General features: G+C 37.2%; 1 protein-coding gene across 3 annotated transcripts in view; it reads left to right on the forward strand.

Moving 5' to 3' along the window:
• The window catches only part of LOC135208994 (uncharacterized), a 6603-nt gene extending 3313 nt beyond the window's left edge, over nucleotides 1–3290 (forward strand). For all 3 annotated transcript variants that reach the window (XM_064241536.1, XM_064241534.1, XM_064241535.1), the window contains exons 2-4: nucleotides 1330–1397; nucleotides 1753–1885; nucleotides 2485–3290. In XM_064241536.1, the coding sequence (XP_064097606.1) occupies nucleotides 1338–1397; nucleotides 1753–1885; nucleotides 2485–2759 (468 nt within the window). In that variant the 5' untranslated portion in view covers nucleotides 1330–1337 and the 3' untranslated portion in view covers nucleotides 2760–3290. The remainder of the gene's footprint in view (nucleotides 1–1329; nucleotides 1398–1752; nucleotides 1886–2484) is intronic.
• The last annotated feature ends 9660 nt before the right edge of the window (nucleotides 3291–12950 follow it).

A 12950-nucleotide genomic window follows, 5' to 3' on the forward strand; every position in this document is an offset into this window, starting at 1 on the left:
GACTTCGCTTTCACGACAACTGATTGATTTCAAAATCATTGTATTACGCGCTTCACGGTACTTGGTGGCAGTATCATCGTCATTATATGAAGTTCTACTCCGAAGACTACCAGATTGACGCTTTTTTGGTCTCTGAATATCTCTACCTTCCTCAGTATTCCCAGCATATAATGGCACCAGCGCTTGGCCTTTGGTCTAAATTCTATATTCTATTCAGTATTCCCAGAATCATTCGAAAAGTACAGCAGGCTGCTCTCTTTACATCTCTCCTTCATTTCTTATCTGACTTCTTTCATTCACTCCCACCATCCTCCTCATTTTCTTTCTCCTGCCATTTCTTGCGAGGAAATCCTTCTTTTCCAGGATCCCAAAAAGTGTCATAAAAAACGTGACTTGGTTATCTGTGACCTGACCTAAGGAGGAAATATTGGAGTCCTCTTACACACAAGTTTGCAAAATGCAACCAAACACCAAGGGTGTTGCAAATACATGTTGGCAACTTATCACCCATATGTCTCTAACAAGTTCAAAACAAGTCAACAACTGTAAGTAGAGAGTGCATCTCTGACCAGCGCTAGGTAATCATATGAAGCACTGGTTAGGACAATCAATATGTTGTTAACTGGCATCCAACCTTTTTGTGATGTGTGTGCAGTAAGTTACCAACATGTCTGCAACTTATTAACATGCCATAAATGTAAGTCAACAACTTAGTGGCACTTCTAACTAGTGGTTGTCCACTTATAGTCGTTGAACTAGTTCAGCCTGTTTGTGATAAGTATGCAGTAAGTTATGTATTTACAACGTTTTACAATGCGTAGATGGACACGGAGAATTCACGGACGACACTGAAATGAACAGTTCCTTTCAAATATTAATATGTTCGAACTTTTTCACCAACATCTGCAGTTGCTCCTCACCTACTCAAACCAAAGCAGTGCTGTTTTTGCACCGACTCCTTGCCATATAAATTGACTACACGTCATATTTTTTCTAGAACAGTCATCCTCAACATTCATCACAAAAGCTCCATAATTTTCAGCTGCTCCCATCATACATACTCATCACTTTCACTTTTTATCATAACTGTACAGATGCCACCTGTAACAATTTTCCCTTTACTGATAACTCATACAATGATTGGCCTCTGCGATATATCTTATCTAAATAACACAGGAAATAACCTCAACACCCCCCCCCCCAAAAAAAAAGTCAAGTGGCTAGGGACTTTGTGGAATCCTTGTACAACTTACAACAGGTTGGGAAAAAGCTGAAGCCTTCCATCTTCATTCATAATAATCAAAGTTAATTACATTCCTTTCTTTCCAGACTAACTCATGATGGAATCGAGGCCTCTCATCGCTCTGTTAGTTTTGATAGGCTCCGTCACTGCAAGGGTAAGTGATATAAAATATATCAGTTATGCCTGAGCACACAGATTACTTAAAAACAATGGCTTCCACTAATTTTACTTTCTCTAATCATCATCATCTAGAAAGAGGACAATACAGCAAAGAGGTGAAGCTGAATTTTAAAGCCATAGTTGATAATCTGCAAGTTTCTTATATATGAGTTATTTTCGTAATCCTGTGAATTCACATTCTGACACAAGCACTGCATATTTCACACCATACGACCTCGACAATTTTGCTCTAATCTAATTCCGTAGTCCACAACTACAAATTTGCGGTTATATTTGGTTATAATTAGCTCCTTGCAGGTTGTGATAAAGAACATCTATTTTCCCACCAGGACCATCACCTAAGCAATGGAAACCTGCAGCAACTGGAGGACGGAGCCTTTCCCAACCCCCATGGTGGCTTCAGATTCCAAGAAATTTTCCCAGAGGAGCACAATGACGATCTGAACAACGGCTTTTATCCAGGTAACACTCTCCCTCGACCAGTTGGCTTCAACTCACTGGCTGGGTTCAGCCTCCCACCCCTCCCCAGGGAAGATTTGCCCCTATTGCCAGTTAGCGATTTCGTCGATTCGATCGACCCAGAAGTCGACCATCCCCAAGTAATCCCAGAAGTCGACCTTCCCCCCGTAGACCCAGAAGTCGACCATCCCCAAGTAATCCCAGAGTTCGACCTTCCCCCAGTAGACCCAGAGGGTGCAGCAACCAACTTAACCAACCCTATACTTGACCCCAGTTCCCCCCAGATCGACGAGGTCCGAGGTAGCATCCCACAGAGTAACCAGCTATTGTTGTATCCATTAATCAAGCTTTGATTTAAACAAAAATACTTGTTTTGCCCTTTCAAAGGAAAATTCGCTTCATGAATATGCCATAACAGAGAGACATCACTTTGTCAAACTTTTTGTGGACATACAGTACATTCAACAAATTCACACATGTAAGTGCTGATCAAGTCAAGTCATGAATACCATCTTTTTGATAATGATGAGTTATACTAGGTTCATTCTGTGTAGCTATTTGGTTCCTTGACTGAATAATTCCTTTTTTTCATTTCTCTCCAGATCCTCACTTTGATCTAGAACCTCCTTATCATGGAAGGCCAGAGTCTGTTCGCTTTGGACGACCTCACTATCGTCAGCCAGGTGGGCGACGAGTCACACGACGTCCAAGTTATTTCAGTGCTTCCTCACCCTCCCAAGGTGTAGTGCGAAATCCTGGCAGAGGAATCGTTCGTGGCGGTGGACCATTTGGTAGGACACCTTCACCCTACGTTAACGAGCCTGGTGTAGCTGGTTTCATGAAGTCTTTCAGACGTCTCATCAGAACATACCTCTAAAGCAAACTTTGCTCTAGTTTTGAGGCATACTCAAAAGGGCTCAAACAATCAAAAACCACATTTGGAAAAGGAGAGTTTGCACCAATACTAACCTCCAAGAGGATTATCAGACTTGCTTTCTTCCAGGTGGACCAATTCCAGCATTGAAGACTACAGAAATCATGCCTCTAGTGCAGCTCATTGTTCTCCTGAAAGTGAACTTCAAAATCATCTACTTCAACAGTGGCCTGCACTTTCCATAGAGGCAAAGATTTATTTGAAAATACTTTATTCAGAAGAACTTTATGAATTCACTCCAGCACATCTGAAAAGAACTGTTTATCATTCACTCAGGGTTAGTTTGTTACTGTTAAGTTTAGTTACAATAAGTGACAACCCTTGTAAACTATTACAATTAGGCATATATACTTGTTACCATAGAAATCTAGTGTTTGTTATTTGAAAACTATGAAAACCTTACATGGAAGAGGAGATGCTGGCATCTCCCATATCTGGTGTTGTAAGGACAAATATATATTATAATCATCTTCCGATCAGCCTATCATTCAAGTCCTGAAGAAGAGTTTAGATTAATATACCAAGCATGCCAAGGGGCTGCTCTGTGGTATAGGTAAGATCAAGTCAGCTAATCAAGTATATAAATATGTATATCTTCCTCTATTATTTTGTCAGGATACGACACAAAAAAGGCGTGATCAGACCTATAGTTTACTCAGGATGTGACCAAGATTTAAAACGTGCTAAAATATAGTCAGATCAAGTCTTGTTTCACCAACGACAATTAAAATAAATAAACTATTTTATTAAGAATTATTTTTCTGTACTGTTTAACTTGCACATTATTTATTTTTTACATTTTCATTCTACTAAATAAATATAATTATCCTATACTAAAATTTATGTATCTTTCACTCAATGCGAAACACCTGTTTCAAACCGTTTTAGGCTCTTCCATAGACCTTGCCTACCCCTCCAACAAGAACAACAACAAGTTAGTTTGTAGGCTTACTCCCGGAGAAAGCGAAAATTATAATCAACTAGCAAACTTACCCATCTACGATGGGTGATAAAATACGGGTGCAGAAGTGAAAAATTTATATGTACTATTTGCTCAGCAATATTCAAATAAGGGCGATTACACGAATAGTATATCTCTCTCTCTCTCTCTCGTAATGTAATTCAAGGGACGATCACTGAACGCAGATAAATTCTTATTCATTGTTGTTTCCCCCTCTTTTAATGATATTCTCTCTCTCTCTCTTAAAGTAAGTGAAGGGACGATCAATGAACATAAAGAAGTTCGTATTCATTATTGTTTACCCTCTTTTAATGATTCTCTCTCTCTCTCTCTCTCTCTCAATGTAAGTCAAGTAACAAAGACAGTGATGGGATTATCGGATTACTTAGCTCTCAAATCACAAATTATCTCCTCTCTCTTTCTCTCTCTCATTTTTCGATAGCAAGATAAAATTATAAAATTGTAGTGCATTAATGTCGTTAAATGGCTCTCTCTCTCTCTTGTCGGTGACTTTCATTTAATGGAACAGGGATCTTGATTGGTTCATTTCTTTGTCAATTACTTTGCACGGTAATACGAATAATAAAGTATCTTTCTTTTCATTATGTTACTGCAAAGACGCAACTTGTATGTCAGTGAGTTATGGCTACTGATAAATGCTCTTATGATCCTGTGTCTTCCAAAAAAGAGTAGAGAGTAGGAACTTGCCAGTTTCCTTTTTATTATGTCCTTTGGCAGGATCGAAATTCCGAAGCAACATTACCGGGCAGTACTTTTGTGCACTGGCAGTCCTGATGGAATCAAGTTATTTAAAAAATCTTGCGGATATTGATGATAATTTTCAGCTTCTATTGTGTCCGAGCTGAAATATTCGCGACTTTCTCCGGGGAATTTGTACAGAAATTGTATGAAAAATCGTAAAGTAACTAAGTCTACGGGAATAACCAGCCTCGTTTCACGGCCAGAAACAGCTCCGTTTCAGGGAATCCCTTCTCACCCCCACCCCTACAAAGGAGGGGGGTAGGTTGGATGAAACCCCATTACAAACCATCTTAGGAGTCCCCACCATAACCCTGCCAAGTTTCATGCCCATCTGACCAGCCGTTTGGCCGTGACTGAATGACAGACAGACAGACATTACGCCCATAATATAGTATGATAACGTCACCTTCGGTGCCTGGATATGAGCCAGATAGCACTGACAGCACCTGCTGAGTATATGAATGGCTATCAGATGCAACATTGGCAGAATAGATGACAACAACTCAGCTGTATCGAATTATTCCATGCCCTGCACCTGGCAGAACAACCACCAGCAATGTCAAATAAATTCTGCTCTAAATCAAAGCACTTATCAGCCAAAATCTCAGATTCATAGGTGGGGGAGGAGGTGTGTGGTTCTACATTCAAATCCTGGACAAACAAAGACGTGATCGTCCTGGCAAACGAAGATCAAAAAACGAGGCGAAGAAAGCAATGAGATGGGTGATGAAGTCCACCCCTGGTAGGAGAAAATTCCAGGGCTCTCTCATCTTCGTAGGGAGAAAACTTCTAACACGTCTCCCAGGATGAGGAAAAAATGATTGCCAAGGTAATTAGGGAATTATACAATGCCATTCAACATGCAAAATGTGGCCAGAAGCAGTACCCTGTACCTATAAATCACAAATAAAGATAAGCACGCAAGGAAACCTAATGAAGTCTGATCTACACATTTACTTAATTACTATATGCTAAATTTGACGATGTGCATAAAAAAAAAATCATACTGTCAGCTGCATCATGTTTGCGTTTTTGAATAGTATCCTTTTCTGACTTCACATTATCAGAGGGCTTTAACATTTACAGGTGGTTATTTAGAAAATATACCTGATATGGGCTTACAGACTTGTTGTTAACAGCCAACTGAGAAATCATGCAGGTGCTTTATATTAGATTAAACCAGCCATGTACTTGCGAAGGGTCTTGATCTTAGAGAAGTTGGTAACAAATGTACAGAAACTGGGTTGGATGATTTAGGTTAACGCAGCTTGGGGAAACTGAGTTGACATTAACACTTGTAATCATATAATTGATGACAATGTTATAGTGGGTACCCCATCCAGTCATTGTTCATCTACAAGTCATATAAACTTATGATATTAAGACATTCGAAGATGAATACTTGCAAAATTTTCCCGTTTGAGAAACGCTCTGTTACAATTTCCATAAATACATCAAGAAAAGTTAATTTCGACCTTTTCTTAGGTTTATGATAGCTTCAGAAGTGACAAATTTTCTATGCAGTCGAACATCGTCAGACAGATGCGATAGGGCTAACATCAAATCTCAAGGAAATTACTGAGCAACCTCCAATATCAAACTTGACTCCAATGCCAAACGTAGACACTAGATCAGGGCCATCCAAGTTGTTTAGTCTGAGGGCCACTCTTGAAAAAACAAAAAGTCATGCGAGCCACCTGTATATATATATATATATATATATATATATATATATATATATATATATATATATATATATATATTACTTAGAAATTATCAATTTGAGAATGACAAGGACTTATTTCAGAGGAATTCAAAAAAATATATTTCAAAGAGAGCAAACAAGAGTTTATTTAATTTAAACAAAGGTAAATTTAGTGGGAATGCTGATAATAGCTTGACTTTATTATTCTAAAAAAATTCAGGGTGAAAATCAATGAGAGCACGTCTTAATTCGGACTGAAGATTTACGTCACTAATTGAGGATCGTAATTGTGGCGAAAAAGATGGTCTTATAGTGGACTGTAGTATATGCTTAACGTTGTTACGTGGTCAAAAACCGCTAAAAGCCTTACGTAACAACTCCACAAAACTCCCTTTGCGGTTTCTAAATTACGGGGAGATATCTCTCAACCCAATTCATTATTAACGAGGATAACACACCAATATCATTAATGAATAGTAGCACAATTAGGTACTTTCACTTACTGAGCAGTCCTTGTAGACATGAACTCAGATCATAAATCTCTACACGAGATACGATGAGAGGTACGTGCCTCTCTCTCTCTCTCTCTAAATGTTGCGAGTGCTCACGGGTTGATTTTCAGACCTTAGAGGACCGCTGTGTTATCTCGTTTCTAAAAGTTATTTGCATAACCTTAAAGTATGAACACAATAAAGGTTTATCAGATCAATTTATATTCACCATCCACAAAACTGAAACATAGCAAAAATGAAATAAAATCGAGGGATATTGAAAAGCATTTGATAAGTTAAAATTAATTTAATAACTAAAAGTTAAACATATCAAAGAAAAATAACATATAAGTGACAAATGAAATTAATCACTCAAGGGGAATTACAAATCAAAGGCACTTAAATGAAACAAATTACGACAAAATTCAAAGAATCAGGGCAATCGCCCTTTCTGAATCCACACACACATCACTACACAACACTAGATAACAGGTCACATCAAAAGTTGAGCCAAGAAGCTGTTCGTTCCGTCCTGCATTCGGGTTTTGTTGGGGAAAAGAGACAAGTTATACAATTACCACGAATGCAGAACTGACTTACAAGGTTTTCGTGAACATAAAAAACTTTACAATAAGTATCAAGTTCGTTGTCAAAAATAAATTCCAAATATAATAGTGTGCAACTTCAACATATTTATTAAATGTAGTGAATTAATTGGTGGTGTGTGTCAATACAATTTTGGGCGATATCAAGCCCATACAGTGTACTACGCTCATACGCATACACACTCCTAGAGGGACACGCAAAGGAGCGTTCAGAGGGGCGAACTACTACCCTTCTTTTCCCCTCCCGATCTTTTGACCTCTCCTAATGGCTTCTCTGGCGAGAGGCACAAACAAGACCCAATGACACCAACTCTTACCATACGTAATATGCGCAATACATTCACCAAGAACAATTTCATATATATAAAGACAAATGAATTATCATAACTAAAACAGTAATTATACTTCGTTACTAAAACGTCTACTGACGTTTATGTCAAAAGACTTCGTCTTTGTGTAAAACCATCTTTTCGGTGCTAACCGCACCACAGATACTACGTACTAGAACATAGCAAAATCAGATAAAATAATGTTAAGAGTATCATTCTCGAATAGATGTGGTTCTTTCACCCTTATTATGTCATGCAATGTAGACGTACATATCTTTACAAAATATATGGGCATGCGAATATATTTGATTTTCACATTAATACAAATACAGTAACATAGTTCCTGTCTGTCGATTAACTGACAGACGGCAATACGCAGTGAAAATCAATCAATAATTTCTTATGAGACAGACACTAATAACTATAAAAGAAAAATAGCATGGAAACAAGCGAATACACAAAAACATTAGAAAATAAAATCGTTGTGAGAGGAATTCCTCACACAGGCTAAGTCCTATGTAATTGAGTTTTCATGAATTTATATACATATGGCCTAACTATTTTTACCGAAAATAGTCATAATTCCTCATTCAAACAGGACTAGTCTAGGGTAGGCCTTCTTAAATTACTGTATAGCCTGGTCTAAGATCATGATCGGCAGTGGAAATTTCCATGAGAGAGGCAGGGGTAACCCCAAGATGCCCTGTAGGACGGCCATGTTGTGGTACCCTTTGGCACTGGTATTTGCAAAATCTCTATACAAACAAAACTCATAACCACTTCAACGTTTTACAACTAGGTCAAACGCTAAGTTAAGCTGGCTACACACGATCAAGTAAACTTGACAAGTATGCTTGATCAAGTATTTCATCAAGTATTGTGATATTTCCCTTCGCCTCCACACGGTCAGGCATGCTTGACAAGTCTTCAGTTGAAATCACAACAATCGAGTGCAGACGACGACGACGCTCTTGCTTTGGCAGCTTTCTGTATTGTGGCCAAGCGAAAGGCAACTAGAAAGAACCGGCGGGAGTGGTGCAAAGAGTGGGTGAAGAAGAGGAAAACATATTCTCATGTTAACCTATTGGCTGAGTTGAAGATTTATCCACGTGATTGGCACAACTACCTTCGAATGAACGAAGCGACATACTTATTACATCTGCTGTCACTGGTAACACCACTAATTGCGAAGACCACTACAAACATGAGAGAAGCAATTTTTAAGTTAACATTTTTATCTTGCTCATGATCAAATGCGCGTTAGATTTTTTTCATTGTTTAAAATATCATAAACAAAAGTGATAGCAATGGAAAAGAAAGATATTGATAGATTATCCGGGATTACCAGTGTTTGTTTTTTATCAGTTTCCTTTCTGATGCTGGGTAATTATGGTAACCTTGTAATTATTTTACTCTCCTTTGTTTCATAGAAAGTAGCGAGACTTTTCTGGCTGTATTTTTATTTCCCAGTTGACAAGAGAATCACAGAAAAGTGGACAGCTGTACATTTGCTCAAGAATACACAATCCCAGAGAGAGAGAGAGAGAGAGAGAGAGAGAGAGAGAGCGATGCTCACAACGATAACATGGGAAAATATGGTCAAGAATTTGAGACTTGCAACGTTTCTGTTAGCAAGAAATTTAATGCATACAGAAAACAGTTTGCATGACAATACAGACATTCCTTTAGGTTTCTACTATTTCTCTGTTGAGGTCATCATAGATATTCATCATGGATTTTAGAAGAAGCGTCCAAACGATTCCTCCTCCTCAGTTCTAGAAACAGCGATAAAAAAGAATGGTCTGCTTTCTTTTCCTAAATTATATTCGATCACATAACCACCACATGTGCATGAGCACACTCAGTCATACACACACACACACACACACACACACACACAAAATGTACACAAATTTTTATTCGTCATACATTTAGTATTAACCTGAAAAATATAAATATATTTTTTAATGGAATTAAACCATAAACTTGACACCCTCAACTTTGATCAAGTCTTTGGTACACACGGTCCAGTTGACTTGAACAAGTCAAGACTTGACTTGACGACACAATTCAAATTCAATCATGCCTCAAGCGACTTGTCAAGTCTAATACTTGATCAAGTCTCACCATACAGACGGTCCAGTTTGCTTGAACAAGTCACTTGATCAAGCATACTTGTCAAGTTTACTTGATCGTGTGTAGCCAGCTTTACAACTCAAACTAATACAGCAAAATTTCATGACAACCAATGTACGCGAAGCATCTTTCACGACAATGAAAATTCTTCACATTAAGGCATTGCAATCACGTTTGACTGTGCATGGAACCCTGCACTTGAATCTTCATCTGCTACTGTTCTTTCATGATAGTGATCTGTTCCAACTAATGAACTAACGGTAATATTACGACTTTAAAAGCTTACCTTGCAAGGGATAGATAATCATTTGTATTAATAATTTGGTAAAATAGCCAAATTGAATGATGGACCGGTTGACGTCCTCCTCACATGAAAGCATTCGTGATCCTTACATGGTCTTTTATTGTTACCAAAATGCAGACGAAAGATTCAGGGCAGCGCTACCATACTCAAAGCGAAAGATAAAGAAAACAAGGGACTGGCTACACTGCCACGCACTCGTGTCACAACAAAAACGAAAACATTTCACCATCCCAATCACTCTTACAACAGTAAAGATATTAGAAGAGGATGATGAATCAATTCCTAAATAAATCACTAATAATTAAAGGAATATTTTTCCCATTACAAGTGGTAGCCTAGGCTAGTCTGTCGTTTACATGTAAAGTAGTGGTTCAAAGTTATGTATGCAAAGTAAGAGGTCATAGCATCTAATTTAATGTCAGTTAGTGGTAGCCTAGGCTAGTCTGTCGTTTTACATGTAAGCTAGTGGTTCAAAGTTCTGCAAAGTAAGGGGTCCTAGGCTAGCCTAGGTCAAACTTGTATGCAGAGTAAGAGGTCAAACTTTTATATTCAGAGTAAAGGGTCAACTGTAACAAAACTGTTAATATGTATATTTATGTGTCTCGAAACCGGGAATTGAGAGTTTCGGGCGCCGTGAAAGTCCGAAGCTGTTTCCCCCCACCCCAAAAACCCCGGTTTCCCACTGAGTCCCCCTTAACTGTTTGATGTTTTACTAGGGTTTATTTTCACTGGGTCAACTACAAAACCGTTGTTATTAGCAATTATAATGTTCCCCTTCTCATTTCCAAATATGCATTATACATGTAGTTACTTCATTTAAGATTTTTTCCACGAAAATCGATCGTCCGCGGATATGTAGTCGCTCCAAATATTCTTGGGAATACATTGATGATGAACTCTAAATGCCGGTGAGTTACGGAAACACTTTACAACATTATGTAATGGAATGTAATAAATTATTATAGCTTGGTATTTGCTTTTGTATAAATTGGGTTAAAATTCTTCACATGTAAAATATTTGCTTCTCATATTTATTATTATTTATGCCTGAAATCTTTTGGATTTTGTAGGTGGGTATAGCAGCATGCTGCTACACTCCATTTGATGTATATCAATAAACATTATGAATATTAAATCATTGACAATAATATCTAGATCTGCTACATAACTATATCCTAGTTACATATTATCATAGTTGGTCTAGTAATGAACCCTAGACAAAATAGACTTCAATAAATTCTCATTATTAGTGATTCATTGTTATGAAAACATGATGGCCCTTATCTAAGTCTGATCATCAGAACATCGTCAAAGGTAAAGGACGCAGATTGTTATATCAAATAAACAACAATATGAGATTTTATTTTAAATTATTTGCTTTTATAACAACGATTATCCTTATTTATGTTGTTTTTATTTTCTACTGCTTTCAGTTGTGTTTTATTGCTGTGAATACAGGTTTTGTTTAGGAGGTTCAACAGATAAGCAACTCCAGTATGTGACCCCAACACTTCCTGACATTCCAGGCCTTTTGTATTCATCTAAATCTGTTTTCGTGGAGGGAAGTTTTGTGTAAACCGGTTCTTAACTGCTCCTGTAATCACTATAATAGAATTAATATTTGTCAATAAATAAATGCTTGGAAACGAAAATGGAAGCATCTAAAAAATCTAACTCTGCTTAATTGGTCGAGTCGTTATTTTAGTGTCCACGACCAATGCTCTCTCTCTATCTCTTTCTGTGTGTGTGTTTGTGAACGAATGTTGTGGGTAAAATGTTCATATCACTTCAATTTGCCATAAATGACTTATTGCAGCTCTTACTGAAACTTCTGGCTCAGTGCACAGAGTACAGAATAGAGGTAGATCAGTGTGACTTGAGACTTACTTCTCTGTCCAATTTATGATATTATGTCAACTATAACTGTAATTTTACAAAGTGCAGCACAAATAATTAGGAGCACGTTTACTGTAGAAAGAATAATGGATTCTCCCCCATCTCAGACCATCAAGTAAACATTTAACAATAAACATACTCAGTATTTATCACTGAATTCACTCTCAACTCCCGTTGAAGGTACAGAGTTTTTTTTTACATATTTTTTCTTATTTCTGACACAATGTGCATTTGCATATATTCCTCCTTCCATTGATGTGTTTGTAATTGGCCAACCTTGAAGTTTGGCTGGTCTAGGGGTGTGCTTAATAGATATTTTAGCCCAGTCTTTAAAGATTAATATATATATATATATATATAGATATATATATATATATATATATATATATATATAGATATATATGTATATACGTGTGTTTATTATTTATTTTTTTATAATATTCCCAATATTTCTGATCGAGAGAGAGAGAGAGAGAGAGACCGTGGATACTAAAATAAACGACTCGACCAAGGAGAGGAAGATTTTTGACATGCTGCCATTTTCGTTTCCAAGAATCTATTTATCAGTTATGGATGAGTTGACAGATATAAATTCAATTATAGTGATTACAGGAGCAGTTAAGATCCGGTTTACACAAAACTTCCCTCCATGAAAACAGATGTAGGTAAATACAAAAGGCCTGAAATCTCAGGAAGTGTAGGGCGTCACGTACTGGAGTTCCTTAGCTGTTGAACCTCCTAAACAAAATCTGTTTTCACATCAATAAAGCACAATTGAAATCAATAAAAATTGAACAAAAAGCAAATAGAAATAACCGTTATTATAAAACGAAATAACTTTAAATAAATTTTTCTTATTGTTTTTTCTTGAACATAACAATCTGCTTCCTTTATCTTTGCAATGTTCTGGTGAAAGGCTATCACACTATACTCTGTTTTTTCCAT

The sequence above is a fragment of the Macrobrachium nipponense genome, chromosome 37 (assembly GCF_015104395.2).
Source record: "Macrobrachium nipponense isolate FS-2020 chromosome 37, ASM1510439v2, whole genome shotgun sequence".
Classification (NCBI taxonomy): domain Eukaryota; kingdom Metazoa; phylum Arthropoda; class Malacostraca; order Decapoda; family Palaemonidae; genus Macrobrachium; species Macrobrachium nipponense.